The sequence below is a fragment of the Sander lucioperca genome, chromosome 19 (assembly GCF_008315115.2).
Source record: "Sander lucioperca isolate FBNREF2018 chromosome 19, SLUC_FBN_1.2, whole genome shotgun sequence".
In the NCBI taxonomy this organism is placed as follows: domain Eukaryota; kingdom Metazoa; phylum Chordata; class Actinopteri; order Perciformes; family Percidae; genus Sander; species Sander lucioperca.
The window spans coordinates 16,325,233-16,353,058 of record NC_050191.1 but is presented as its reverse complement, the minus strand read 5'-3'; the positions used below and the strand labels follow the sequence as shown (position 1 = coordinate 16,353,058).

The following is a 27,826-nucleotide window of genomic DNA, read 5'->3' as shown; positions in this document are numbered from 1 at the left end:
AAACCATTCTCATATTCATATGTAAACCCGTAGAACAACGATGTGTCGTTCCTACCCTTTGGTTTTGGTAAGGATTAAACAAACAAAATCACATGGAAAAAAAAAAAAAACACTTGCTTGCAACTTGGTTGCTTGTAGGTAGCCAGGCTAGCTGTTTCTATTTGTTTCCAGTCTTTGTGCGAAGCTAAGGTAACTGTCTCCTGGCTGTAGCTTCATAGATAATGGACAGATGTGAGAGTGGTATCATTCTTTTCAAATAACTTGTCAAGACAACGATAAAGTGTATTTCCAAAAATGTTGAACTATTCCTATAAGAGCATGACAAGTTAACATGGGGAAAAAAAATAGCTGCTGCAACATTTTTCTCTAGCTTTATATTTACATTTTAGGCAATTCAGTGACTCAAGAAAAGCTTACTATTTGGTTAATATAGACATATACGGTTTTGCTTCACCAAATGTCACTGTAAAAGGCCACGCATTTTCTTGGTTCTTGAAGACTTTTAGTCTTCACTTTTAGTCTCTTTAGTATAGTCAGTCAATATACATGTGTTAATAACCCAAGTTGGAAAGGCAAGTGCACTAGGCAGTGTTTGTAATGGATGACATTTTTAGCTGAAGAACAGGGAGCTGAGTGTGACGCAGGTGACATGTCAGCTTCCCAGCCGTTGATTTCTTGTGACTCCCTGGTTCCCCAGATGCCCCAGCTAGAGGTTAAAGATGCCTGAGAACTGACTCCAGTCACACATTTGGGATTATAGAAGTCAACCTCTCTCATTCTTTACTAACAGCCTCTCTCTCCCTCTCACTCTGTTGAGCCGAGATCTTTCAGCTTTCCAAGGTCACTGGGTTTTTGCATTTGAAATTCCACTGGGGGCCCAATACTGGCTGGCAGCGGTTGGCGCAGACAGCACGAAGTGGCATTTTCTGTTCTCGCTTCATGCCAACACTGAACTAATCAGCGTTAGAAACGAAGTATTAATTTGGAACCACACTGATGCTCATTTAAACAAAAGTAATTAATACCTGCCTTTTGGATAAATGATCTTGTGTCTCATCTAATTAAAATAAATCATTTGAATTAAAGTGCTCTGGCTTATTGGTGGTTTTTGGTGGATTCAATTAACGCAATCAAAAAGTATTCTGTTTTATCAAAACAGAGTGAATTAGAGTCATCTTAACAGCCATGACAGTGTTTTTTTTATAATTCCCCTCTGCTGGATTCCTTTCATGTTCTTTGTCTAGCGTGTCAGGGAAGCTTACGAACCTCTAGATTGCATTTCTGACAATCTGTCACTGTTGCCAACATCAACAGAATAATACAGAAAACTGATAGTCTCTACTCTGCTCTGCTATCTCCTCCTGTATGGCTCTGTACAACAAGATAAAAAGATCAGTTATTACATGGGGTTGCACAGGTTACCTTTTTTATCACTGGATGACGTTTCAGAGGGCTGTCTCAGTGTTTCATGTTCTAAAATCTTCTAAAACTGGGAGGCCTTTCTTAGAGGATGCATGGTGCCACTTTGCTTCTCTGTTGTAGTCTATGTGCCTGTGGGCTTTGAGATTGAGTGTATGTAACATGTGAATGAGAGCTGGCCTATCTGGGAAACATCTCTAAATGTCGCTGGGACAGAATTCCTGTAGAAAAGCTTACAGCGCTCACACTGTCACAGTGTGGTCACTATGAAATGGGATGCTTTGGAGAGCAGGCAGGGAGAATATGTAATGAAAGGGATGTGTATGTAGCAGTTTAACGTTAATAATTCATTTCTACACTAATTTGGACATGTTTGTGTTTGGTTTCTTTTAATGGTAGGTGATGGGAGGCGTGACTTAAGAGACTAAAGACTAAAGAATAAATTGCTTCCAAGATGCTAACTGAACTTGTTGTCTTCAAAAAGACAAAAGAAATACTGTACTTGCAGAATGGCGTAGAAACAGCAGTGGTTACCAATTATTGTTATTATTATATATAGTCTTTTTTGACAAGAAGCAGTTGGACTTACTTCCTCCCCCACCAATGGCAGTAGGTGTGTGTAGGAGGCGTAGTCATGCAAATAGCATATAACGTCATCTGCCGAGTTCTGGTGGCTGCTGGCAGCTACTGTTCTTTTCCAAAGCTTTCAGTAGTTTTCAGATAGAGATAGAAATGCGTTGGAGTGCGTCACTGTGACGTAGAGGCAGTAGTCAGTTTATTACTGCGTTAAAGTCAAGAGGCTGAGTCATCAGTGCATGCTGTTTCTGCTCTTCTCTTTCTTTCTCTCCCGCCATTCTTGCTGCTGTTGTTTGGCTCAAAAATTTCATGTCTGTCTATTATTTAACAACTCATCACTTTCTCCTCTTTTCTCAGCGGGGAAGAAAGCCTGCAAGAGGTAAATGATTAAAGAGGATGTGTGTGAGGATGTGTGTGAGTGTATTTATGTGGATGCCTGACAGCTAAGAGATTAGATTTCCTTTAGATAGGTTGTCACTAAAACAGACCATAGGCTCTCTCTCTGAGACACACACACACACACACACACACACACACACACACACACACACACACACACACACACACACACACACAAATTATTTAAGGGAGACATTTTTTGTCAGCAACAGTCTGTTCCGTCACTTATATACACTACAGTTTCTTGAATGCCTTTCTCAATGACTTTTCTCTTCATTTTGCTCAGAGAAAGCCTCAAAGTTTAAAATCCTGAACTGCCTGCATTTTCAAACTGCAGCAAAGATAACGGAGCAGCTGGTGTTGTGTTTGTGAAGCTGTGTCACCTTGTAGTTGTGGTGTGCTGTCAAAAGATCATCAATCAACCAGGTAATGTGAAAGAGGAAATGTTATTTACTGATGTGTGAAGAAACTACATTGATAGTGGTAATAAGACAGATATGGAGTTTTATTTGTGTCTGAATCAGGACTGAGACCCAAATAAAACTCCATATATACATATAATGTCATAAACAGGTGACAAAGAATAAGCTTTTTTAAGCTCAGTAGTACTTCTATATTTTGTGTTTATGTGTGAGCGTTTAGCATTGTAACTTCAATTTATTTTTGGGTACTTTATTTAGTATTATGGTTTTATTTCTAGCTACTAGTGAGGTGCAGCTAACAGTTTCTGTTTATGCTCTGCAGCAACATTAAACTTTGATCTTTCCATAATGTGTTGACAGCAGTTATACTATAGTTAACATAAACAAACATAACAGCAGGGTAACAGAATTACTTAATAACATTTAATGTTGTTTTTCAAATCATTTGATCACTTTTGTCCTAAATTAATGTCCCTTATCCCTATCCCTTTTAAATAGCATGCCAAACATCTCGTCTGGGAGGTCTGCAGACTCATTTCTGCTGTAGTCTCATTGAATAACAACTCAGGCTATTCTAAACAAACCCATTAATATATTACAGAAATTCTAAAATTAATGAGTACTTTAATTGGCATGAGCACAGCTTTATATAGCTAATTTCCCCCAGTGTTTGTGGAAGGCATCAGCCTGTGCATGCTATGCTAAAGCGCTATTTTTTTCACTTTCCTACTGATAACTGTGCTTCAATAGGATTGTTCTCTTGAATCCCTCCATTTCTATTCATCAAGGTCACTTGAGGCGTCCTCATCATCTTCCTTGCAGAGCAACAGTCCTGCTTTCCAGCCCATTATTTCATCTGTGATGCATATGTGCCGAGAGGAGAGAGCAGGCTCTGAGCTAGCGAGAGAGAGAAGTTAAAGGAAGGAAGAAAAACGAAGAGTAATATGGATTAGAAGTGGGAGGCAAGATTGTAGTTTAAAATTGAGACCGACAGGAGAGATGAAAAAGCAAGAGGGAGGATGAGAACACGAAGAACGGAAACAAGGTAACATGACAGAGCAAAAGAGCAACAGTGATCTTCGAGATGAGAGCCTAAAGCAAGAAAAAGAGTGTAGGTAGAAAGAAAGAGAGAGAGTTAAACGGCTGCAGCATATGACAGAAATTTCATCAGGGCCCCTTCAGGGCATCTTATGTGACAAATGTTGTGTTAAGAAGCAGGGAGAGTGAGCATATGGTGGTAGTATGTAATATTGATGGTGCATGAGTGTCCATCCCTCCATGTTGCATAATAGCCTTGCAGTGATTTTAAAACAGCATTTAAAACTCAAGCTCTGTTGCTCCTCGGTCTCTAGTTGGTTTAAGTCATTAAAGATTTAAATCAAGCATTTCTTGCCCCAAAGTCACAGAAAGAAGAAATTCAGTAGAGAGGAAGAAACAAGGGACTGAAAGAGAGAAGAAAGATCAAGAAGAAAGGTGTGTGTGTGTGTGTGTGTGTGTGTGTGTGTGTGTGTGTGTGCGCGCGCGCACACACACACACACACACACACACTATCTTTATGAGAACCAATTTGAGTTTTAGACCTTGAGAGTGAGGACATTTTTTGGAAATCCATCCGGCAGACATTCAGACTTGGTTTTAAGGTTCAGGTTATAATTATGTTTAGATAATGTTTAGGGTTAGGCATTTAGTTATGATGGCTGAGTTTAGGGTTAGGGAATGCATTATGCTGATGATGATGATGATTATGGTGTCCTCACAGGTATAGAAGTACAGGAGTGTGTGTGTGTGTGTGTGTGTGTGTGTGTGTGTGTGTGTGTGTGTGTTGGTGATGGGAAGGGTTGAAGGAAAATGGAAGTGAAAGGGAACAAAAGGGAGATGGATGGATTGCAAATAGCTGAGCTGAATCAAAGAGAAAAAAATAAAAGGCACAGAAAGAGGGAAGTGGGAGTTTTGTTAAGCCGGTGCTTTAACACACCCTTCACAGGTCAAGGGCCAATCCCCTGGAGTGTGTGTATGTGGATAGCTGTGTTTGCTCCAACAGACATTGCATCTGAATGGTTCTTTGTAAGACTTGTTTAGATTTGCAACTGATACAAAACAGAGTGTTTGTTGGTTTGATTTGAAGTTTGGGTTTAACTGACACCTTTTTAAATTGTATATATCTATCCCAAAAAAGGGTGACAAAATCTCTTTGCAACATGCATCGATTCTGCTGCCTGTTCTTCCTTCATCACCCTCCTGGGATTACTGAGTTTAAAGCCAGGGACTCACAGAGATGGAGTGAAAGCTCCTTATTGAGTCGCTCTGTGTCCTTCTACACTGATTTAGGATCAGATAAACTTACAAGAATCTTAATCGCAGCAATTAAGAACTCAGAAGTTGATGGGTTATTAAACATACCTTTCTGTGCGGGCGGAGAGGTGGGCAGCATGGTGCTGAGGGGTCCTCTCTGTTTATGTCCCTCTTCCTAGCTTGGCTGTCCTTCTTTAGAGTTCGAACATAAGAGATTCTCCTTTTGATGTTTTTGTCCTGCTCCTCCGCTTCTGGTTTGGTTCTGCTTTGTTGGCCCCAGTTCTGACTAGACTGGGTGGGACGTCCCAGGGGTGCAGGTGCTTCCCGCCAACGCGTCTCCAGGTAAACATGAACGCACACACACACAGCAGTGAGCAGAACACACAAACGCAGCAGCAATCCCCGGGTGAGTCGCTCTCTGCCCATGTCTATCCACTTTTATGTCCTTTCTGTATCTCTGGCTCGTCTCAGTCCATCTCAACTAGAACTTTTGTTTTTCCCTTTGCTGTTTCTATCCCATTCTTCTTATCCTTCTTGTTAAAGAGTTCTCCTTCTCTTCTCTTCTCTTCTCTTCTCTTCTCTTCTCTTCTCTTCTCTTCTCATCCAGCCTCTCCTTCCCTTCAGGTCCTAAGCCAACCATTTAACCAAGAGCAGTAATGAAACATGTCAAGGATCCCTCTGCTCATGAACCATCACACATGTGTGAGCCTGCATCTTAACCTGAATGATTTTGTGCATGCTAGTGTGTGTCATGAGGCTTTGCAAACAGATTTAAAAGTACAATGTGAGCCGTCCTCTTTAAAAACTTTGGGAACTCCCTCCTTACACTCTCAAGTCCCCGTTTTCCCAAACGCACGCACGCCCATTTAATTTGCTTTCTTTTTCTTTTTGTCAGACTCATGTCACACACACACAGACACACCCCTCTTTTGCTCTGCCCCCTCCCTCTCCCGCCCCACAGACCTCTCGGGTTACTGTGTAACTCTAGATATGGGCAGGGCCTGCACCACGGGCCCATGCAGGTCCCTCTCAGAATCTGCGAACAAACTGGTGCTCTCACCCATCCTGACAGCTCAGTCTGAATTTTAAGGTATTTTTGGGTTGCAAGATGTATGAAAATGAGATATGATAAAACATTTTTGGGAACATTTGAATTTCACACTGCTCGGAGATTTGCATTGTTGTTTTATTTCCATAAACATTTTCTTACAAGGATCAGTTTCTGACCATGTTTCACTTTTTGCTGGTAGCAGTTCTCATTTACCATACTAAAGAAATTGCACTATTTAATCACATTACCCTCTTAGTTTATAGGTAAGTAAGTAAGTAAGTAAATAAGTAAGTAAAGTTTTATTTCTATAGCACCTTTCAAAACCTAGGTTACAATCAGCTTTACAAAAGGTAAAAAGGTTAAAAGAACAAAAGTAGAACACAAAACATTACAACACCACAAACATTAAAACAGAACAATTAGAGGCATTACTACTCAAAATAGAGCATACTGTAGGTGTTTCAGCCAGTGTTGTATGCATTCCTGAATTAATTTTCATGTTACAAATCAGTTCTTGAAATCTCTGGCAACTTACTGAAACCAACTTCTGTGATTTATTTTCCTTGGCAATGATTCTCCAAAAATGTATTTGTAAGCCAACACTGGCCTCATTGTCTTCTTGAGTTACATCAATAACTTTGTCATTGATTTCCCCACAAAGACCACTAAATCTGCCATCATTTATAAACAAATGAATAATCAGAGCTCATTGTGCAGCCCGTTTATTAAATGTGTTATTGATATTTTAAACTAAGAGAGGGCACACTATTTATCAAGGCAGATTAGTTTTGAACAGAGAAAGGCACCGCTCACAACACTTTCGATTGGGTGGAAATTAGGATTTGCCTGGCTTCACAGAGCACCTGACATGGCTAAATCTGAGAGAATAAATGCAGGCTATTTATAAGACTGCCGTCTTTCTGCTGTTTAGCTTCAATGACAAACTTTTGTGGTTGGCTTATAATTAGCTCTCTACTGCCCTCTTTGGAAAAGAAATAATACTTCCCCATCCTCTCTAATAATGAGAACATAAGTGTATGCATCGGATTGGTATTCTCTGATCAGTTTCACAATCAGTTTGGTTTCCAAGGACAATAAACAACAAACATTTGTAAAACAGACATAGAGTGAAACATATTCTATGGACAGCACATTAACGTTAACATATTCCTGGACATATTGGCTTGCTCCTTTGTTTGTATGCATACAAGTATGCCAGGTTTAAAATACACGTTTAGTTTAGTTAAAGACACAAGAAATAATGTGGTAATTTACAACAGAAATGAGGCTAACAACTCAATAAAACTTGTCTTAATGGATTTACTAGTTATTGATTACTGAATTTGAACTGACTTTTCACAGCCGAGCCAGCTAGCCCAGTCTCCTAACTATATTTTTTTTGTGATCTTTTATTTTGCTCTGTAAAATATTGTTATTATTACTGTAGCAACATGCTCTGTAGTAAGTTGCTCTATTAATCAGTCCAAATCAGATTTGTGGAGTAACATTAGCTTCAGAAGTTTTCTGGGATTAAACATTTCTGACAGTGTATTAATTGCCATAATTTAGTAACACCTAGTTTAGTACTTCAAGACGATTACAAAAGAATCAATCAAATCTATCTACCTCTGTCAGTTCTGGGAGATGTGCAGACAATCTCTACTGCCACCCAGTGGTTAGTAATGAACACTTATCTCCTCCATGTGGAATAGATATATAGTATATATCTATATTATATATAGATATAAAGTGAGTCTGTGAATGCCTGAAGTGATGTAAGTCAAATAGTAATGGAACTGGTAATGGTACTGAAACCAATGAGAGGATTAGGAAAGAAGCCTGTTAAACTGATTGAAGATTCATGCAGACATTATTACATTAAGCAGTGCCATGATACAGTCATGTTCTGTGATTGTACACGTGTGTGCATGTACAGTACAGTGTGTGGCAATGTTTGCCTAAAGGTGAGCATGCATGACTGTTTCTGTTTTGTGCTTGGACAGAAGACACAAAGAAATCCAACTTTTCTCCTAAAAAAATGAGCAAAATTACTCGGAATGTCAGACACATGTTGTGTATCATACACACAGAGAAACTATGTTTTTGTTGTGGCTTTTTCAGATTTAACACAGGAGATGTTTTCTATCTCTGTAGACAGCATTTCACATACTGTAATAATTTGTCAGGATTTTGCCAAGATCAGCTGCCACATGGAATGCATTTTTGTTTGGCCTCTCCTCTCCACTCCACTCCACTCCACTCCACTCCTAACTTTGCTCTCCTCCCCTCGACCAAAATGATCCATTGGCTCAGCACAAATATTAGCTGTAAATACCCATACTTAGTACTAAAGAAAAGTGTCAGAGGCCAAGGACAAAAAGTAAATCGAGCCATGGAAATAAGGAGTGGAGGGAAGAGCGACAAGACAATGAACACCCAAACTACAAGAAGAAAAGGGTAAACCCAGAATTGAACATGAGTGTGCACGTGTGATTAAAGGCTATACAAGGTGAGGTTTAAAGACTAGAAAATTCCTCTTCAGGTTAAAAGTGCACGTGGGATTTACTTGGCACTATCTTGTGAACAAACAGCTGGTCCTCTGATATGCAGGTTTCACAGCACACCAAGTAAAACTGGATTGAACGTGACTGAAATAAGTTACTTTGCTCACTAAAATAAAGGGTGTTTTTTTCTGGCTGGAGAACAAACTGAGACATGGATAAACCTATTGCTTGTTGGGAAGCAACCAGTTGTGACAGGAGCAGGTGAGTGTTAGTGTTTGCTTTCAGCACACACACACACACACACACACACACACAGTTCACAAAGTAATGTATTGTGTTGCACACACACTCTTTAAAACTGTATTTCACTGTAATCTGATCGCAAACAAGAACACTCCAAAACTTTAATAACATATCTCAGATTGATTCAGTAACTGCAGACTGAATAATAGTATATACATATGAGGCCATAAAACATAAAACACATCTGCACAAGCTTCTTTCTTCCACACCTTCAACAAACAATAGAACAGGACATGTACAAAATCAACCGTTCACCCCTTAACAATGATCAGCACCTTTTATCCTCAGTGTCCACTTGGCGCAAAGTTTTATCAGCGTCCTCTCAATACCTTAAGAAACAAGTAACGAGGTGAACAGCAAACAAAAGCTGACAGGTCAGTGTGAGGACGGAGAAAATGTTAAAGTCAGCAGAAAGTCAAAACTCAAGTCTTCAAAAAATGGATCAAACTCCAGGGGTCACAAACCCACTGTCAACTTTCTCCTAAATAGATGAAATTACTGATATAGCCTATATATTACAAGGAATACCTTATAATATATAAGTAGGCTATAACTAAAAAAAAAAGGTTTTACAGTTTGCAGTATCTAACACCACTGCCAGTGCCTAGCTTACATGTGGAAGATGACAGCTCCACTTGTGCTGTCTGATTTATGGCAACACCATCTGCTTGTGCCATAAATCTCCATAATAATCTCCATTTCCTGTGACATACAACCTTTTGGCTTCAAAATAAAAGGCAATTTGAAGGCCAGAAAAGGGCTGGTAATAAAACCAGTGTCTCATTAATATTGTCAATGTTTAAATGTTACACCTGAAACATTGAATATTGAAAAGCAGACCCTTTGTTAATTTTGAACGTTTATAAATTGTCAGTCTGCATAAATCCTTATTTTTAATACACCTCTACTGTTTGTTTATTTCTCATTGGACGAACCAGTGCAGATGGCGAGTCGGCGTGATGGGAAAAGCAAACACTGTCACAATTTGTAGTCCGGCTGAATCCAGCTAAGGCGAGGTGCAATAAGCCAATATAGAAACAGTTACTGCACATATCAATCATTAATCAAAGCAGGGGTGGCGGGTAATGTAGCCTACCCAAATACTCCATGCTGCAAATATGGACAGGCAGCTATCCTTAACACCATATTGTGACAATCTGTGGGTTACAGTAATTCCCATATTACTCAAATACATTGAAAGCACCCTCATTGCCCAGAAGCAATCCCCACCCAAGTCTTGGTCATGGTTACATGTAGATAAACCTGAACACTAAATCAAACCCACAGCACCAACAGCCTTTGCAGTGCTTCAGCGCACAGAACAACAGTGTCCTGTCAGCCGTTACAGTATTGTGCACACAACTACACTAACAGAAGGAGTTTAATTATGCTCCGAGCCACAAATGTATTGAGATGCACAGCAACATCAACGAGAAGCTATACCATATCTAAATCTAAATTAAATGTGCAGTTTTATTTATATTCTTCATGATTCAGACCTCGAGTTTTAAAAGTGAAGCTGTAAAAACTCCTCTTGGAGAAGAAGGGTAGTCATGACCCCTCCTGTTCCCGTTAATGGACAATGAATATAGTCATTAGATGCATCCCTGGTTTAGAGTGAGTGAAACAAAGAGAAAGAGGGTAGCATGTTGTTGGTTAAGAGATTAAACTATGGCCTTGTAATGATTATGAATTTAGCAGCTCATTGCCACTTCATTCTTAAGTGCCAGGCATATTTACTGCAGCTGCTTGTTTCATTGGCTTTTGAGAAGGTTGATCCTGACAGGGCTAACACCTCAGAAGAGTATGGCTCCATGATGTCAGAGGCCCAGTGTTGCCCTTCGGCAGGCTACTTACAACAGAATAAACTGCTTCTAGACTGATACCGTCAACATCACTATATTAGAGCTAGTCAGGCTGTGATTAGGTCAACAACTTTAGTTCAAATGTGTTGTATTCAATCATAATAACCTGGCTTATACTGAGACAACACTTTACATGATTGCTCCATTGTATGGGAATGTGTGATGTAATCAAGGGCCCATTTATCATGACTTCAAGGGCCAGTTACTGTCAGAATATTTAGGACAACAATTGAAATGACTTATGTTAATTTAACTAAAAGAATTAAATAAACTGAAATTACAAAGTATTCTGACTCTTTACTACATCCCAGCATGTAAACAGACTGTTTATTTTTGCATATTGTATTATTACAGAGCTACATCACTACCTAGACCACCATTTGCACTAACTGTATATTGTCTCTTCTCTAAATTCAGCATTCATATTACTGCTTACTGTGTTATTACTGATCTACATCACTTATTAGACCGCAACTTGCACTAACTGTATTTTGACTCTCCACTACACTTCAGCATTTATCTAGACTGTCTATTCCTATACATTGTGTTACAACTGATCTACTTCACTAACTAGACCACTAGACTAACTGTTTATTGACTCTTTACACCTTCTCAGCATTGATATAGACTCTGTTCATGTATATTGCACATCCATCGACTTACTTACACTTCACTACGTGCCGGCATTTGTAATGCCCACTTATTCTGCACTTTATGTAGCATTTTGTATTCTGTATTTTTGTACTGTATTGAATGTGAAACTATTTGTTGTCTTACACGCCTACGCTTTTTTTGGCCAGGTCGCCGTTGAAAATGAGAACCTGTTCTCAACGGCCTACCTGGTTAAATAAAGTTTAAATAAAAAAAATAAAATAAACAAACACAGCTCCAAAACATCATCATCTCGTGTGTGTGTGTGTGTGTGTGTGTGTGTGTGTGTGTGTGTGTGTGTGTGTGTGTGTGTGTGCGTGTGCGTGTGCGTGTGTGCGCGCGCGCGCGCGTGCCTCCTACCCTCGCCCCTCCTACCCTCGCTCCGCTCAGTGAAAGCCACAGTTTATTATTTGACGTTGAAGCGCTCAGGATCCGCTGCCCGAGACAGCCTGGGAGAGAGACGTACCGGGAGCCTCGACGCACAAACTCACCTTCAGAAAATGACCGTAGAAAGAATATTCGACGAGCTCGGACATTTCAATAGGTATCAAAGACTCACTAAGTTATCATATTTCATTTGTTATGTAAATTAATTCGGGTTATTTTGTAGAATCATCAACTGCCAGTTGAGTAGCTTTGGAATTAACTTCTCAACGTCTAAAGATATTTCTATTCAACGTTACAAATGCGTTTTTGAAGGCAAAACAACTAATAGGCTAACTAAAAGAGAGCTCAGTCGCTCCAACATTTCATTACGTGTGCAGAATGCCGTTGGATCATTTTGTCATTTATTTATACCACATCTAAATGCTTACTGAGGGGCTAGTCTTCACCTCAGAGAAACTTGTGGGTCCTCTTTTTAGATTTTTGAATTCTCTCTCTCTCTCTCTCTCTCTCTCTCGCTCTCTCTCTCTCTCTCTATGAAGTCCATGATTAGTCCCATTTTCTTTCTTTTTAAAAAAGTTAAAAATGTCAGTGTAACTATTTTCCAATTTTTTCAGTTTCTGTGAAAAAAAAAGTTAAAAAATGCTGAATTAATGTCATTACATGTCAAATAAATACACTGATGCCGCAAATATGGGCACTGCTTTGAATATTTTACAATTATTTATTATTATTATTATTATTATTATTATTATTATTATTATTATTATTCAGTAGGTTTTATTTTCCATCTTTCTTTTTTCATCTTATCATATCTTATTTTTAGTATTATTATCAGGTGTTTTGTTTCTATCTTATTTTGAATTGATTATGGCATTCTATCCCTGTTTTTAAATTCAGTTCATTCTGTCATGTCATTACCTTATTGTAAAGCACTCCTTATTATATGAAAGTTGCTATAGAAATATAAATATCATTTCACTTGTCCAACAGTGTCCAGCTTGTCTCAACATTTCTATTAAATCCAATGCAGTTTGTGATGTGGACTTTTTTTTAAACTTATCACTGTATTTTTTCTGCACATGGGCAGAGCTTTATATGGATATACAATGAGTTGTTAAGGTGACCTTTTAGCAGTTATCTGTTAAATGGGAGAGCTAAATGATTGTTGCCAAATCACTTATCATCTCCTTTTCAGCTCTGATGTCTGCATATGTTTAATGCATTTTCTTTCTCTCAGATATCAGGCATGTCTGTACTTTGCAGCAGTCTTCCAGGCCATAGCCTGTGGGATTCACTACCTGGCCTCGGTCTTCCTAGTGCAGACGCCAAACTTTGTGTGCAGTGTGCCCGGCAACATCACCGATGTCCTATACGGTAACCTGACGGGATTTAGTTTGGAAGACATCCTGCCAATCTTCAAGTCAGACACTGGGCCCTTGGTGGTGAGGACGGCTGAAGGAGAACAGTGGGAGCTCAGCCGGTGCCGCTGTGCCCTGCGCATTAACCCAAAAAACTTTACATACGACTTTGATGGAAACAAAACAGTGAAAGCCTGCGATGGGAACTTTGTTTACGACCTCACTGAAATTTACCAAAGCATAGTGACGGACTGGGACTTGGTGTGTGAGGACGAGTGGCTGGCCAAGATGTGCCAGCCCACCTTCATGCTGGGGGTACTGGTCGGAGCGCTGGTGTTTGGAGACATTGCTGACAGGTAAGCAGGGGATGAAGGATCGGGGAGAAGGGGTGGGTAAAGTCTTTAAAATGTGTATTTACACTGGGCAAGGCAAATTATGTCATGAAAGTCACATGAAGTAGAGTTTCACCATATAAGGAAGTTCTTTTCACGTGTGCATGGAAACAAGAGCACAGGTTCAAGTGGCTGTAAGAGCCTTTATAATCCTTTACACATGTAGTCATAACTTTAGGAGACATCGTTGCAGTTCTGCCTCATTACTGTCATCTCTCATGCTCAGTGGTTGATATGTGAGCACAGGACTGGTTTGCCTATCAAGCATGGAGGCATAAAGCATGTGGGAGAGGGAGCATGAGAGTGACAGTCACGCAGGGAAAGTGGATAGTTGGTGTGGATGATGGGATTGAGGGATGAGAGCAGCATTTAGAAGTAGGACTTCTGACCTAAGAGCTAGTTTTGAGGTCCCCAGGACATCTTTCTTCTTGTATCTGCGCTTAAGATCAGCCCTCAAATGTTATGGAGTGCCATGGGGAAATAATCTTGAGGCACACCCAGTCATTAAATGGTGTGTTGATTTTCCTGTGAGAGGATTAGTGTCCAAGATCTATGCTAAACTGTTGCAAGTATCTATAGGAGAACTCCCAATAGCAAGGAAATGGGAGCGAGAGCTGAGCCCTGAGAGGAACGCAATTAATTGGGAGACAGTTTGGGACAACATTTTCCATTGCTCCAAGAACCCAAATCACCAGCAGCTCCACTTCAACATATGTCATAGGACATATTGGACTCCTCAGAAGAGATACGTCTCTAAAGTCATTCCCACTCCCAATTGCACGTTCTGTCAACCTGAACAAACTGGAACTTTCCTGCATATGGTCTGGGAGTGTGAACAGGTGCATGAGTTCTGGAATAAAACAACATCAATAATATCTGATGTGATAGAATGTCGACTTCCTACTGATCCGATTGTTTTGTTACTTAACGACGACTCTAAATTACACCTGCTTGGGAGACAGAAGAAAGTTTGGCTAGCCGGCTCAACCGCAACCAAGAAAATGATAGCTCAACGCTGGCTTCCCCCCCACTCGCTTTGTATAAAACTGCTTGAGCTCTCTACAGCAAGGATTAACAAAGCCAAATCATCGACTATAGACCTATGGAAAAATGCAGCAGCACAAATATCAGTCCTAATGACCTCAGCATCACAAGAATTAGAGGAGAGTGACTAGGCAAGGTGTGATTTCTGTTTTAGTTTTTTGTTTATTTGTTTGTTTTTGTTTTCCTTGACCGCAGAGGGTGGGGGGTGGGAGAGGGTTTTTGTTCTTGTTCAATTGTATTTGTCTGTTCTGTATGTTCAAAATATAAAAAAAAACAATAAAAAATTGATCTAAAAAAAAAAAAAAAGAAGTAGGACTTCTGATAAAATCAGTCGAGGATACTTGCTTTGATGTTGGCCAACCATAAGGTAAGGATAAAGTGCTGATGGCAGTGGTTATCAAGGCCTGCCGTGTTCCTTGCTCCTGCCCAGGAAATTATTGGCGTTAGATATTGTACAGGTAGAATTGAGGCAAATGTGTAAGGTATGAAGTGAAGGGTTCATCACACAATGCTGGAATATTATGATTTGTTACTACCAAAAGCAGAACTTCAGTGACTTAAACAAATTACAAACCATTTGTGTCTGCAACTTTATTCAAATTTGTAATATATGCCTACATCAAAATGTTGGTCTGGTACAATCATACCTTGATTACAGCATTATGTTGGACTGCTGCATCTGAAAGTCCCAACTCATCTTTGACAATTACATGTTTCTTTATTTAATGCATTGCTTACCTGTTAACTTAGTTTCTTTATCTCTCTGTCGCTCTTTCACCCTCTCTCTGTTTCTCTACCTGCATTGGGTGTCTGTCTCCTCCAGAGTTGGTCGTGTGAGGATCCTAATGTTCACCAGCCTCTGTCAGTTTGGGTTTGGGGTGTCTGTAGCGTTTTCTGGAAACTATTATTTCTTTCTGGTGCTCCGCTTCCTCCTTGCCATGGTGAGTTCAGTGTGTGTATGTACTGTTTTTTTGGTTGTTTATCCTTGTGTGTCGGTGTTCTTGCATGCCATGGTTGGTGCAATTTGGCGAAATGACAAATCAATTTCCGTGGAATGATATAAGAGCATACCAAAAGAAGGTGAGCAACTGTGATATGAATTTCCAGTACATTTCCAGAGACCTCAAACTTAGTTGATAAAGTTATCCACCAGTGTGAAATTGCATTTTGCAAAACAATTTCAAATCACCGGAAATAAAAAAGTCTCTGTTAACACTATTAATGCTTGCACCCAAAGCCAGTATGGGACAAGGGAGGTGCCCTACTTTCTGCTTGAAAACAAGCATGCTTCTTCAGGTTCATCATGTGTCCAACAATCTCTTAACCAATCTCTTCTGTTCTCTATGAATACCACCTCCTGTTAGTCATATTGCAGTGAAGCCAACATGTAAAACAAAGCAAGATGTTAGTTCCAGCTGTGTATAATAAGAACATAACTATAACTGTGTAACTTTATCTGTATATATACACGGTATTTCTGCCCTCTTTTGTAGTGGGAGTAAAGTATTTACCCAAATCTGCTTTGAAAAATCATTTACATTCATATAAAACAAGGGAATGCAAGACATTTGCAGACCATAATTGCTTTTACATGTAAATTGATGTAATGTAAATTGATAGAGATTTAAAGGGCATGATGTATTTTCTGCATGTCAAGCATACATCTCTGTGTATACTGTATATCAATATAGCATATGCATTTACATCTGAGTTCAGTTGGGGTAAATACCTAAAATGTAAACATCGGATTTCATCCTACAAATTAAATCAGGTCCTATACTGGTCCTAAGCTCTACTGGTTTGTGCAGCAGTCAAAGAAACTGAAATTCCCAGACCACCACAAGATTAACAGTTGTAGAGCAAGTGTCTTTAATGTGTCTTTGTATGTTTATGTGTGTGCACAATGGGTTTTGTGTACAGGGTAATAGATAATATGTGCATGAAACAACATGTTTACAAGACAAAGGAAGTGAGTCATTACGGTTAGGATTAGTCCACGCGGCAGTAAAGTTGTGTTGAGAAGCAGTGCTGAAAGAGCCCTTACAGTTTGTTAACTGTTTCACTCCTCTCCGTCTCCGTCTCTCCCCCCCCCTCCCCCCACATACCCCGTCCTCCCCAAACCTCCCCAGACACAGCTGTTGTTTTCACATAGAATGAGATCCTCAGCTAGTGAAAGCTCATACTGCAGAGCAGCAAACCTGCTTACTGCCATATCTATTACATTGAGAGTTCAAAAAACTATTTTTAGAGATTAAATTATATAGAATTTTTTTTCAACATGTAACTTGTTGTTGTTGTTGTTGTTGTTGTCGTCATTGTTGTCGTTATCATCATCATTATTATTATTATATCATACTGTGAATTTTTAGGGTGCTGTATATGCATCCAAAAAAATGGAAAAGAGTTAATCAGATCTGCTCTGTAAACAGCATGAACAACTGGAGCAAGCAATAATGCTCATTTCCAACTTTAAAGCAAGACTATATCCTTTTTAAAAGACGAAAGGACACATTGTTTCTTTCACAACTGAATTTATAGGTGATAAAATTCACCCTTGGTCAGTTCAATACACTCGGGTTTTGCTGCTAGTCTTATTGGTCTGGCTTGATCAGTAGTTTAGGATGGCTAATGTTAGCAAACATATACATGTATAGTGTAACTTTCTTTTCCCGCTTTCATGATTCTTTTCTACTTGTGCTACTTTTACATTGAGCATTTAGCTTTATTCCATAGTTGCTTATTGTGGCTGCGGTGGCAGCTGGTCAGTAAAAGTTTTAAAGTACTGATATGTGGCCTAAAGGAAAGACAAGCACCATTTAAAATCCTTAACAACCAGACACTGTGACACTCTGTGGCACACTCATGTATATTAAACATTTGTTTTGTCTTTCGTCTTCCTTTTATTCATGTCCCTCCTTTCCTCCTACCCGTCTTTGCGTTTGGCAGGTGTCTAGTGGCTACCTCGTGGTGGTGTTTGTCTATGTCACAGAGTTCACTGGCATCAAGGTGCGCACATGGACCTCTATGCACGTGCATGCTGCCTTTGCTGTCGGCATCATGGTGGTGGCTCTGACCGGTTACCTGGTGCGGGTCTGGTGGATCTACCAGATCATCCTCTCCACATGCACCTCACCCTTCCTGCTCCTTTGCTGGAAGTTCCCTGAAACACCTTTTTACTTGATGGCCAAGGGCCGTTACAAGGAAACTCAGACCCTGCTGGACGCAATAGCCCGCTTCAACAGACTTGAATGCCGGCTGAAGGTGCAGGAGCTTCTGGAGCCAGAGGAGAGAGAGAACGGCAAAGCTCTGCTGGAGGAGGCAGAGCAGCGGCCATCGCAGCCTGAGAAGAAGCTGTCCATCCTGGATCTGTTTGGCAGCTGGAGGATGGCGGGCCGTACATGCACAGTGTGGGCCATCTGGTTCATCGGCAGCCTGGGCTACTACGTTTTCTCTTTGGGCTCAGTCAACCTAGGAGGAAACCAGTATGTTAACCTCTTCCTGGCTGGTAAGTGATTGGCTGATGTGTGAATGTGCATGAAAAAAGGAGGAAAATAGTAGCAATGACACTGCAAAACTAACTAGCATCCTGCTTAGGTCATCCAATTGTAGAATTGTTTGTACATGTATTGTTGACAGCTGGGTTTTAAATGCAGAGTGAGTTTGTGAGTTTCTTTTTTTAAGATTATTTTTTTGGGGCATTTTTAGGCCTTTATTTTCACAGGACATATGAAGACATGAAAGGGGAAAGAGAGGGGGAATGACATGAAGCAAAGGGCCACAGGTCAGAGTCGAACCCGCGGCCACTGCGTTGAGGAGTAAACCTCTATATACGTGCACCTGCTCTAACCGCTAACCCGGCCACGTCTGTGCATTTCTTTAGTTCTTTTAGTGTGCCTGTAGTGAAGCTGTTTGCCAAGTTGAACAGGATTTAAAACTGTTATGTTATGTTCATCTATATTAGTTAGGATAATATAATGTTGTTGGGAAGGCAGTAAGATGATTTCTGTTCTACAGTTTGGCTTTGTTTACATCTCTTGTTTTTGGTAACTTAGCAGGTCAAATTAGCCTGTTAGCAACTACAGTAAAATAACAGCTCTCCATCTGCGGGCTTAATAGTTTGTGTTTTTTTCATCTGATAAAAAAATAAAATTTCCACTGTAAAAAAAAGAAATTAATTCAGCAGATGAAAATGCTTTGTTTTTTTTTCCTTTTCATACTCAACAGAAAACACTGATTTAATGTGCTTCCTTTACAATGCCCAGCAGGACCATTCATAATCTCCACTAATGTGGAGCAAATTTAAGGAAGTTGAGCTACACCAACATTGCAGATGCCGTTATTTAGCTGTCCTAGTTAGAAACTGTCTCTGTGTCATTGTGTCAGTTTGTCAGTGCCACGATAACCTCTGACCGACTACTGCTGTGATTGGCTGTTTACAGGTGCAGTGGAGCTCCCCTCTTATTTGGTTGGCTGCTTTGCAATGGACCGGATTGGCAGGAAGAAGACTTGTGCCCCAGCTCTGCTCCTGGCCGGGGTCGCTTGTATGCTCATCATTGTGGTACCTGCTGTACGTACTGAGAGAGAGAGAGAGAGAGAGAGAGAGAGAGAGAGCGAGACAGTGTGTGTGTGTGTGTGTGTGTGTGTGTGTGTGTGTGTGTGAAAGAGAGAGAGAGAGAGCGAAAGAGAGAGAGAGAGAGAGAGAGAGTGACAGTATGTGTAAACATGTAAGAAATGTAAGTGTTGGTATTGTTATATCTTAAAGTATTATAATTCATGTTGTTGTATACTTAGATGCATCATCAACACTATTATTTATTTGGGGTTATAAAACTACATGCTCCAAAACAATTTTAGAAGCTCCATAACAGAAATCATAAACAAGAATTCTGTTACAAACTTTTCATACATATTTGACCCCAAATGTAGAGGAATTGGCCATATGACATTCAAATCATGTCAATCAATCTCTGAACATTATCTTTCAATGAAAACCAGAAACAAGAATAAGCTAACTGTAATATAGGGCTCTGTTACAATCTGTTTGGACCACTTGATCTCAAGTTTACTGTCCGTTACCCTGGGTCGTTTGACCACTGTTACTGTTGAACCTTGATATACGACACAGGCAGTTCTCAGTATGTGTGCTCTGAGCTCTGACCCAAATGATCAGCTTGGTAAACTACATGGACTACATTTCCTTAGCAAACATGCCATAGTCTCTACTCTCTAACATAACTAAGTATGACAATGAGAAGTTTTACAATGGATAGAAGTGTTAAGAAACACTTGAATGAATAAGTAGAATACATGAACTCTTAGTGATGGGACGAAGGTCTGAACCTGATATTTTCACTAAAGTTGCCATTTGTATACATTCTATAGATCTTTCAATAGATCGTTGCACAATGTACTCTTCTGTTCCTGGGTTTCTTTCCCTACTTGTTGAGCAAGTTTCTTCATAGGTTTCTGAAGATATACTTGCAGTCAAAACATCATTCTGTCTCAGGAAGTACTGGTAACTGTCGTGGCTACTCTGAGTGCTCTTGCTTTTGAATACTGTGCTTGTCTACATAGCTAAACTGTACTGTATTAGTGAAGGAGTTACAGTTATAGCTCTCTCTCATGCCTAACTTTTAGACTTACTACAGTGGCTTTACTTACCTCTTATCAGTAGTTTGTCAAAATGTAACCATTATATGTTAACACACAATTATAGTTTTTCAGCAAATCTTGCATTTGCACTTGTAATAGAAATAAGATGACTAGTGTTCAGGCTCAGAGAAGACAGGATGCTGTTTCCATGCAAGCAGCCCTGTGTGTGTCATATATTCATATATGGCTACATATGTTGCATACTGCAAGTACCATGCAAACACACCATAGCACGACTGCTTACCACCAAAGATGTGAGATTAATTAATTAATAGATAAAATGATAAACCACATATCCTTACATCAGTACAGCCAAATATAAAGAGTGTTGGTTTCAGTTTAAAAATAGCTCATTTGGATTGATCACCTCACACAGCCCCCTTCTTCTCTCTAACCCTGTGTATCGTTAGCGTTGGCCAGAGGCCTGTACTACGAATCAAGATCAACATGTCCTGGATTTCTTTCAGTTATCCGGCTTCACCAAACCTAACAACCGCGGTCCCGCATAACCTGTATCACGACGCTGGTTCACAACTAGTTCAATCAATCCAGGGTTTCCCAATCCAGCGGCGCGTGCGTTCACATAAAAGAGGTGGTGTTTGCGCACCACGACCAATCGTAAACATCTACCAGAGCTGCATATTTTACATAAGAAGAGCAAACTATAATTCTGCATAAATATGAAGAACACAGACACGGTTTTACAGGCAAAACGCAGGAAGGAAAGCTGGCAAAAAAGCCGACGCTGTTATGCGTAAATCACAACGTTTAGCTTATCAATATCCAGTGGTGTAGTCTACGTGATAGTAAGCTCCAGGATTTCCATATACTCACTTAAAAATGCCCAATGACACGTAACAACATACTTTCCATTATAAGTTTGATATATTTTGAATTGTCATCTGTGCTTTTTTCTTCACATAGGCTCAATGGAGGTATTTCACCATAAATTGGTGCATAAAAGTGTATCGGAATGCAGGAAATGAAGTCGTTGATGCTTAAAACTTCCCTGGGGGAGGACACCCAGACCCCCCACTATGATATGCCACCCTCCTCCCCCAAAGGCAGATTCTGGCCAATATACAGTACAGTACACCCACTATAATACATTAGACTAAACTGGTCACTTCCCCATCAGTTAGGCACAAGATCTGACCATAATTACACTTTTGCTTTCCATAAACTGTCGTTGCTTTAGGCTTTTATTTCAGTTGCAACCCCAGCAGTGGTAAGCGATCGTGAGAGAAAAAAAAAAAACAAAACATAAGAACATAATTTAAACCGATGTGCGCATTGGCAACACACGGCTAAAGAAGCCAACAAATAGCCTATAAGTAATTCCCTCCGCTGAAAATCTATCTTTCATAAAGATACCCATCAGGGAATGTTAACGGGGTTGTCGGTCTCTAAATGTTTTAACTTTAATGAGCGCACCTCTCTCTCTCTCCGCCCACCGAGCTCCAGCTGATCTTCTAAGAACGGTGACGCCGTTATTAGTCGAGTATTGATTGGTCAGTGGGCGGTGCTTTTACACCGGTTGATCTCTGATCTCCAACTTAACCTGCTCCCGACCAGGTTAGACGTTCAGCATAAGTTACCACGGCGACTGAACCCGATCACAAGTGATCCACCTTCGTAGTACAGAAAACCCTGGATTGAGCCTGAAGTTAGCTCGTTAACGCCAAATCTCGCTTCGCAGTACAGGCCTCAGGTGTTGTTGTCTGTATCTGTTGCATCCACAGTCTCTGGTTGCATCATAGCAACAGACTTATAATTTCCAGGTTTTTGTAAGAGAAGCACTGGAGCTTTCGAGATCACAGCTCACTTTCCAAGAACATTTTTCACAAGTACATGTAGTACACAATCACACACACACACACACACACACACACACACTGTCCAGGGAAAGATGTGTAAAAGGCCATGCAGGACTCAATTCTAATATGCATGAAATACTCAGATAATGAATGATTATATTATATAATAAATTCATGTACAAATATAAAACACTCCCACTCCCATTCCATTAAATATGTGCTCATACAGATATGCATGTAAAATCAATATAGTATCTACAGTATATCTACACTGTCTTTGAATATATATATAAATATATTATATATATAATAATATTCTTTATTTCACATGCTCACATACAGTACTGTATAAACACAAGCATAAATGAGTAAAAATAAATAGTTTTGTTTATGTGGTATAGTATTGAAGTAAATTAAAAGTGGAGGAAAAGAGGGATCATTCCTTCACTTTATTAGATCACTTATGAGAAAATGTAATAAAATAAAATCAAGTCAGCATGGAGTGCTGTGAGAGAGTCTGTGCTCTCTACCAGTTGAGTCAGTGGTAAAATGAAACGTCTGAAGGTCAAAGGTCAAGGGTTCAAGTAATGGTCAAGTTATTTGTGTATATGATGAAATCGGCAGTAATATCTTTTGCAGGCTAAAGGTGATTTTTGCCCTGCAGAAAAAAATGATGTGCAAAATTTGCAAACCAAAGTTTACTTTACTATGAATCATGGGAAAACCATGGGAAGTCCTTGTTTCACGCTGTCCAACTGACTTCTTTACTCCTTTTCCACAGGACATTGAGGCACTGGCCATCGCTCTCTGTATGACAGGGAAGTTTGCCATCGCCATTGCCTTTGGTCTCATCTACCTGTACACCTGTGAGCTTTACCCAACCATCATCAGGTAACAGCAAACAGAATCAATTTTTCAGGGAGTTCAAATCATACACAAACAAAGAAAACACATTTTTGTTTACATTCATTATAGCCATTTTCCACTTTTAAAGCATCACCTACAGTGTTGGGAGTAACGCGTTACAAAAGTAACGCAATTACAGTAATGTATTCCTTTTTTCTGTAACGCAGTAATATAACGCATTACTAATTAAATTTCGGTAATATTATACTCGTTACAATCTCAGTAACGCGAGTTACAACGCATTTTAACGCAACATTTAGTGGTGCATTGGTTTTTTTAAGAATTCACCAACACCGCGACACATTTCTTCACAGGAAAAAAAAAAAAAAGCTGTATTACTTTCCTGTCGCTGTATTCGATGGTTGAGATGACTGCAGAGACAAATACATTTGCGAGATGGATATTATTTTCAGGAGTTATTACGCTGCGTTGAAGTGAGCTGTCTTGTTTCTGTTCCCGTGGTCAGAACCAGAGACGGTACGGACAGCATGTATGTCCCAACAGGTGACGGTACGTCAGCGGCTGACAGATATAAACATGTCGGGAATTAATGTTGAGGCTTGCTACACGTAAATATCATTGCATTTTATCAGCCGTGGAGAGTAACTATGCCTGTAGTGGAATGGCTTCAAATGACGACCAAAAACGCTTGTCTTTTACTGTGACCATTTACTGTTCAATATGTTGCAGTTTTACAAACAAGAAAGTGAACAACTTCAACCTGACGGACATGTTGCTTCTCAGTAAGCTAGCAAGAGTAGGCTACACAACAGACAACTTCCGTGTAGCTTACTTCAAAATAAAAGCACTTCCTGTGACGCTTCGCAGTAAAACTAAATTACTGTTAAATAAGGTTGTGTAGGCTACCTTTTCACAAATCAGCTGTAAATCAAGTACTGTAAATAATGTTAATAGTGAGTTTTAATCACACTATAATTGAACATTTCCTTTAGAGTGTTTTAACCTAAACATGAATTTCTTATTGAAGTGCTATAAACAAACATTTTACAACAATGCCATACTTTTGAGTATTTTCATTTTCTCCTACTTGCCTATTATATGTTTTACTTATCTATTTTGTATAGCTTTAGTTACTTTGCATATTTATATTAATTATACAAAATATGAATAATCTATGATGTATTAAAGTGGATAAAGACGAGACTTTATTGATCCGGTGGTGAAATTCACAAGCTAGCTGCCAAATCAAACTTCCCCTGTTATTTTGGTGAAAGTAACTCAAAAGTAATGCAAAAGTAGTGTAACGCATTACAATTCAGAGACAGTAATATTGTAATATAACTAATTACTCTCAAATGACAGTAACTAGTAATCTATAATGTATTACATTTTGGAAGTAACTTGCCCAACACTGATCACCTACTACTGTTAGAGTACTAACAATAAGGAAAGATAAATAATCAAGGAAGAAAGAGTCATGACTGTCATTAACATTGTATGTGTTTTTGTATGTTTACCCCTTTCCACAGAATATCATTATGGGCACATTGAAGTTGCCAGTCCAGTGTCTTTTTATGTCAGAAACATAGAAAATGCACGAAACATTGTTTGAATTATACATTCAGTCATACCAGTGTTTTATGCACAGCTGCAGATATGATATACTTTACAAGTAATGTTGCTTTTGTTTATATTGGTGGTGGTAGGCCTCATGTCTGTACCCTGACGTCGCTAAGTCTGCCTTCTTTAATGTTGCTGACTTTGTGTATGATCTCCCTCTAGGTCTCTGGCAGTGGGTAGTGGTAGTACGATGTGCCGTGTTGGCAGTGTGGTGGCCCCCTTCTGCGTGTACCTGGCTGATATCTGGACCTACCTACCTCAGGTATACATGTTCTCTTTTGGCTGGTTCTCTCAGAACAACAGATATTATTTAATGTTTAATTACCTTGTCCCTTCTATCAATTTGCACCCTGTTCACATTTGTCATAGTTTATCTACACGGGTATCCTGGCAACAAAACAAATTTGTATTTATTTATTTATTTATTGTGATCCCTGTGTAGCTCATCGTGGGAATCCTGGCATTCATTATCGGAGTGCTGACATTGTTGTTGCCTGAGACCCTGGGCAGACCTCTAACAACTACTTTGGAAGAGGCTGAAGCTCTGGGACGCAAGCCCAGCAAGAAGAACTCAGCCCTGGGCAATAGAGATGCTGAGGACAGGATGTAGGTGAACCAACATGAAGCCAAGGCCTGAGTTGTACACTGCTGGAAAACCAGAGAGACTGATGCACAGAAAAGCTTTGGAAAAAAAAAGAAATGAAGAAAAGAGAGAGGAGGGGACAACTGCCAAAAACTAAAATAGTAACAGCATTTTGTGGCTTGTTGAAAAGATATGGAAAAAAACATTGTGCTTTATCAGAACGTGTTTAAATTATGTGTTTGTTGACATTTCTTCTGCAAGTGGCCAACAGTACAGTTATTTAAGGGTCCTGAGACATTACACAAACTGCGTATTATTATCTAAACTGCTTCAGTAGGTCAAAGTTGTACCAGAAAATGTGATGGATGTTTACAATGGACAGTTTGAGTGATAATTGAACTGTTTGCTCTTGTTTTGTTTTTTCAAATTAGTTCAGCTAGCCTGTTTGTTCTTTAAACGTGTATGATCTCAGCAATGAACTTGGTGAATACAACATTGTAAAAAAAATAAGACCTAAGTTGTACTAAACTGGAATTATTTTTTTTAAAGGAAATGAGCATGAGTATGCACTGTGATTTAGTTACTTCTCTGAAACAATAATCATAAGTATAGCACATGGCTGGGTCTCTATTTCTGGAACATATAGTATTAAAGCATGCAGATTCTATGTTTTTCTAAGTGCCTTAGTTTTCATTTTAAAGTCACCTTTTATTATCTTTAATAAAGAAAATTATTATATATTTTTTTAAATCTCAGGGCATCTAGTTTTAGATATCACTGTGAAATAATATCCTGGTAAATCATGGTCAAGAGTCAAGATGTGATCTCCAGATGTTTGGACCAAAGACAGGAATGAACCATTACAGTGTGGAGATGTATTCGCCTGCTTTGCAATGTTGTAGTACACTACTAATATGTTTTTGTTTAATGACAATCAACTGATATTCTAACACTGACGACAAACAGTAGGTGACGAAAGTGCTCAGGTTCAGTATTCAATTCTGAACAGCTCTAGAATCAAGAGTATGATTTTTTGTATGAATAGTTTGTTTTATTTCTTTATGGACAAATAAATAAAATGGCTAACACTGAGGTTGTTGGCCTCTTCTTTACTACACTTTTCAATTCTGTCTTGTTTATATATATATATTGTTATATATATATATATATATATATATATATATATATATATATATATATATATATATATATATATATATATATATATATATATATATATATATATATATATATATATATTTGCTGTAACAACTGTAGTTCTCATCAGTGATACTGAGAAAAAAACCTTATTTGATGAATGATATTGCAATTTAAAAGTCCTCCTCTTCCTCCTCCTCCGTCAACAGTTCAACCAGGTGCTGGAAAAGTAGGGAATCTATTTTTACCATACCAAGAATATAGAGCAGGTCTGGGACCAGCCCACCGACACAAGTGGCTTCCTATTTGCCGGTGCAGAGGAGGTCCCCACTGCAACTCACCACCCACCACATGAACAAACCCTCTGTGTTCAACTTTGGAGTAAAAAAAATCTCTGCAGATGCATGACCAGTGTACAGTGTATGTGTGGATGGAAAAACTGAACTTCACTTGAACCTTAACAGCCAGGCTGTTAACTTCCAGTTCTGTCATGATACTGATGTCCCAAATAGTGTTATTGGACTCCATGGAGAGAAGATTAGGTCAGGAATTCCCCTATCTGTGTGTGTGTGTGTGTGTGTGTGTGCGTGCGCGCCTGCCTGCCTGCCTGCCTGCCTGCTTGTGCAGATGGTTCTGTTTCAAAGAGGATTTTTTCTTTATTCATAATGTGTAGGCTATTCCTTTCTGTTATTTGAGTAGTTTATTTTATCTGAGTATTAACTCACGCCAGACACAGACACAGACACAGACACACAGTCACACACACACACACACACGCATACACACACATACACACACACATACACATACACACACACACACACACACACACACACACACACACACACACACACACACACACACACACACACAACACACACAACACACAGACAGACACACACGCACACACTGTGCATTAAAACGGTGGTGGCAGCAACATCAACCTCTTATTGAGGAATTGAAACAAAAGATTGATCGTGACATTGCAGGCTAAGACCAGCTGACTGTGCAGGCTGATTCATTTTGAAACAGCAACGGCCAATCGGGTAACTCACTCCCTCACTCTCTCACTCAGGGACAGACTCAACGACCCTCCTCAGGATCAGCCAAAAAAGTAATAGCATAATATGTCATAAAGAGTCATAGTATAGTATGGCATAAAAAAGCCAATGCATAGTATGTCATATAAATATTATAAAAAATGTCATAATAGGACAGAGTATAAAATGCCAAGTCATAAAAAAGTAAAAATATAGTATGAAATGAAGTATAGTACAATATAGAATGTTGAAAAAGGTCATAGCATTACTGTCGAAAAAAGTGATAAAAAAGTCATAGTATAGTATGTTAGAAAAAAGTCATAAAAAGTCAGAGTATAGTATGTTGGAAAAAAGTGATAAAAAGTCATATTATAGTATGTTAAAAAAAAGTCATAGTATAGACCAATGCTGCTGAATTACCATTC

General features: G+C 39.3%; 2 protein-coding genes across 4 annotated transcripts in view; one reads left to right on the top strand and one right to left on the bottom strand.

Moving 5' to 3' along the window:
* mettl24 (methyltransferase like 24) overlaps window positions 1–5,903 on the bottom strand; it is a 33,263-nt gene extending 27,360 nt beyond the window's left edge. The window contains exons 1-2 of the mRNA XM_035995148.1: window positions 5,696–5,903; window positions 5,218–5,659 (exon numbers count right to left, since the gene is read on the bottom strand). Coding sequence (XP_035851041.1) covers window positions 5,218–5,535 — 318 coding nt within the window. The 5' untranslated portion in view covers window positions 5,536–5,659; window positions 5,696–5,903. The remainder of the gene's footprint in view (window positions 1–5,217; window positions 5,660–5,695) is intronic.
* A 2,560-nt stretch (window positions 5,904–8,463) lies between these two features.
* slc22a16 (solute carrier family 22 member 16) lies at window positions 8,464–26,320 on the top strand. 3 transcript variants are annotated; one of them, XM_035995147.1, is made up of 8 exons: window positions 8,464–8,925; window positions 13,108–13,584; window positions 15,488–15,605; window positions 17,611–18,169; window positions 19,104–19,231; window positions 22,915–23,024; window positions 24,783–24,882; window positions 25,063–26,320. In XM_035995147.1, exons 1-8 carry the CDS (start codon window positions 8,876–8,878, stop codon window positions 25,228–25,230), a joined length of 1,710 nt encoding a protein of 569 aa, XP_035851040.1. In that variant the 5' UTR covers window positions 8,464–8,875; the 3' UTR covers window positions 25,231–26,320. The 3 variants fall into 3 exon arrangements, with proteins under 3 accessions (XP_035851040.1, XP_031178279.1, XP_035851039.1); XM_031322419.2 differs by lacking the exon at window positions 8,464–8,925 and adding an exon at window positions 11,837–12,027; XM_035995146.1 differs by lacking the exon at window positions 8,464–8,925 and adding an exon at window positions 12,701–12,875 and having other exon boundaries at window positions 13,007–13,584.
* The last annotated feature ends 1,506 nt before the right edge of the window (window positions 26,321–27,826 follow it).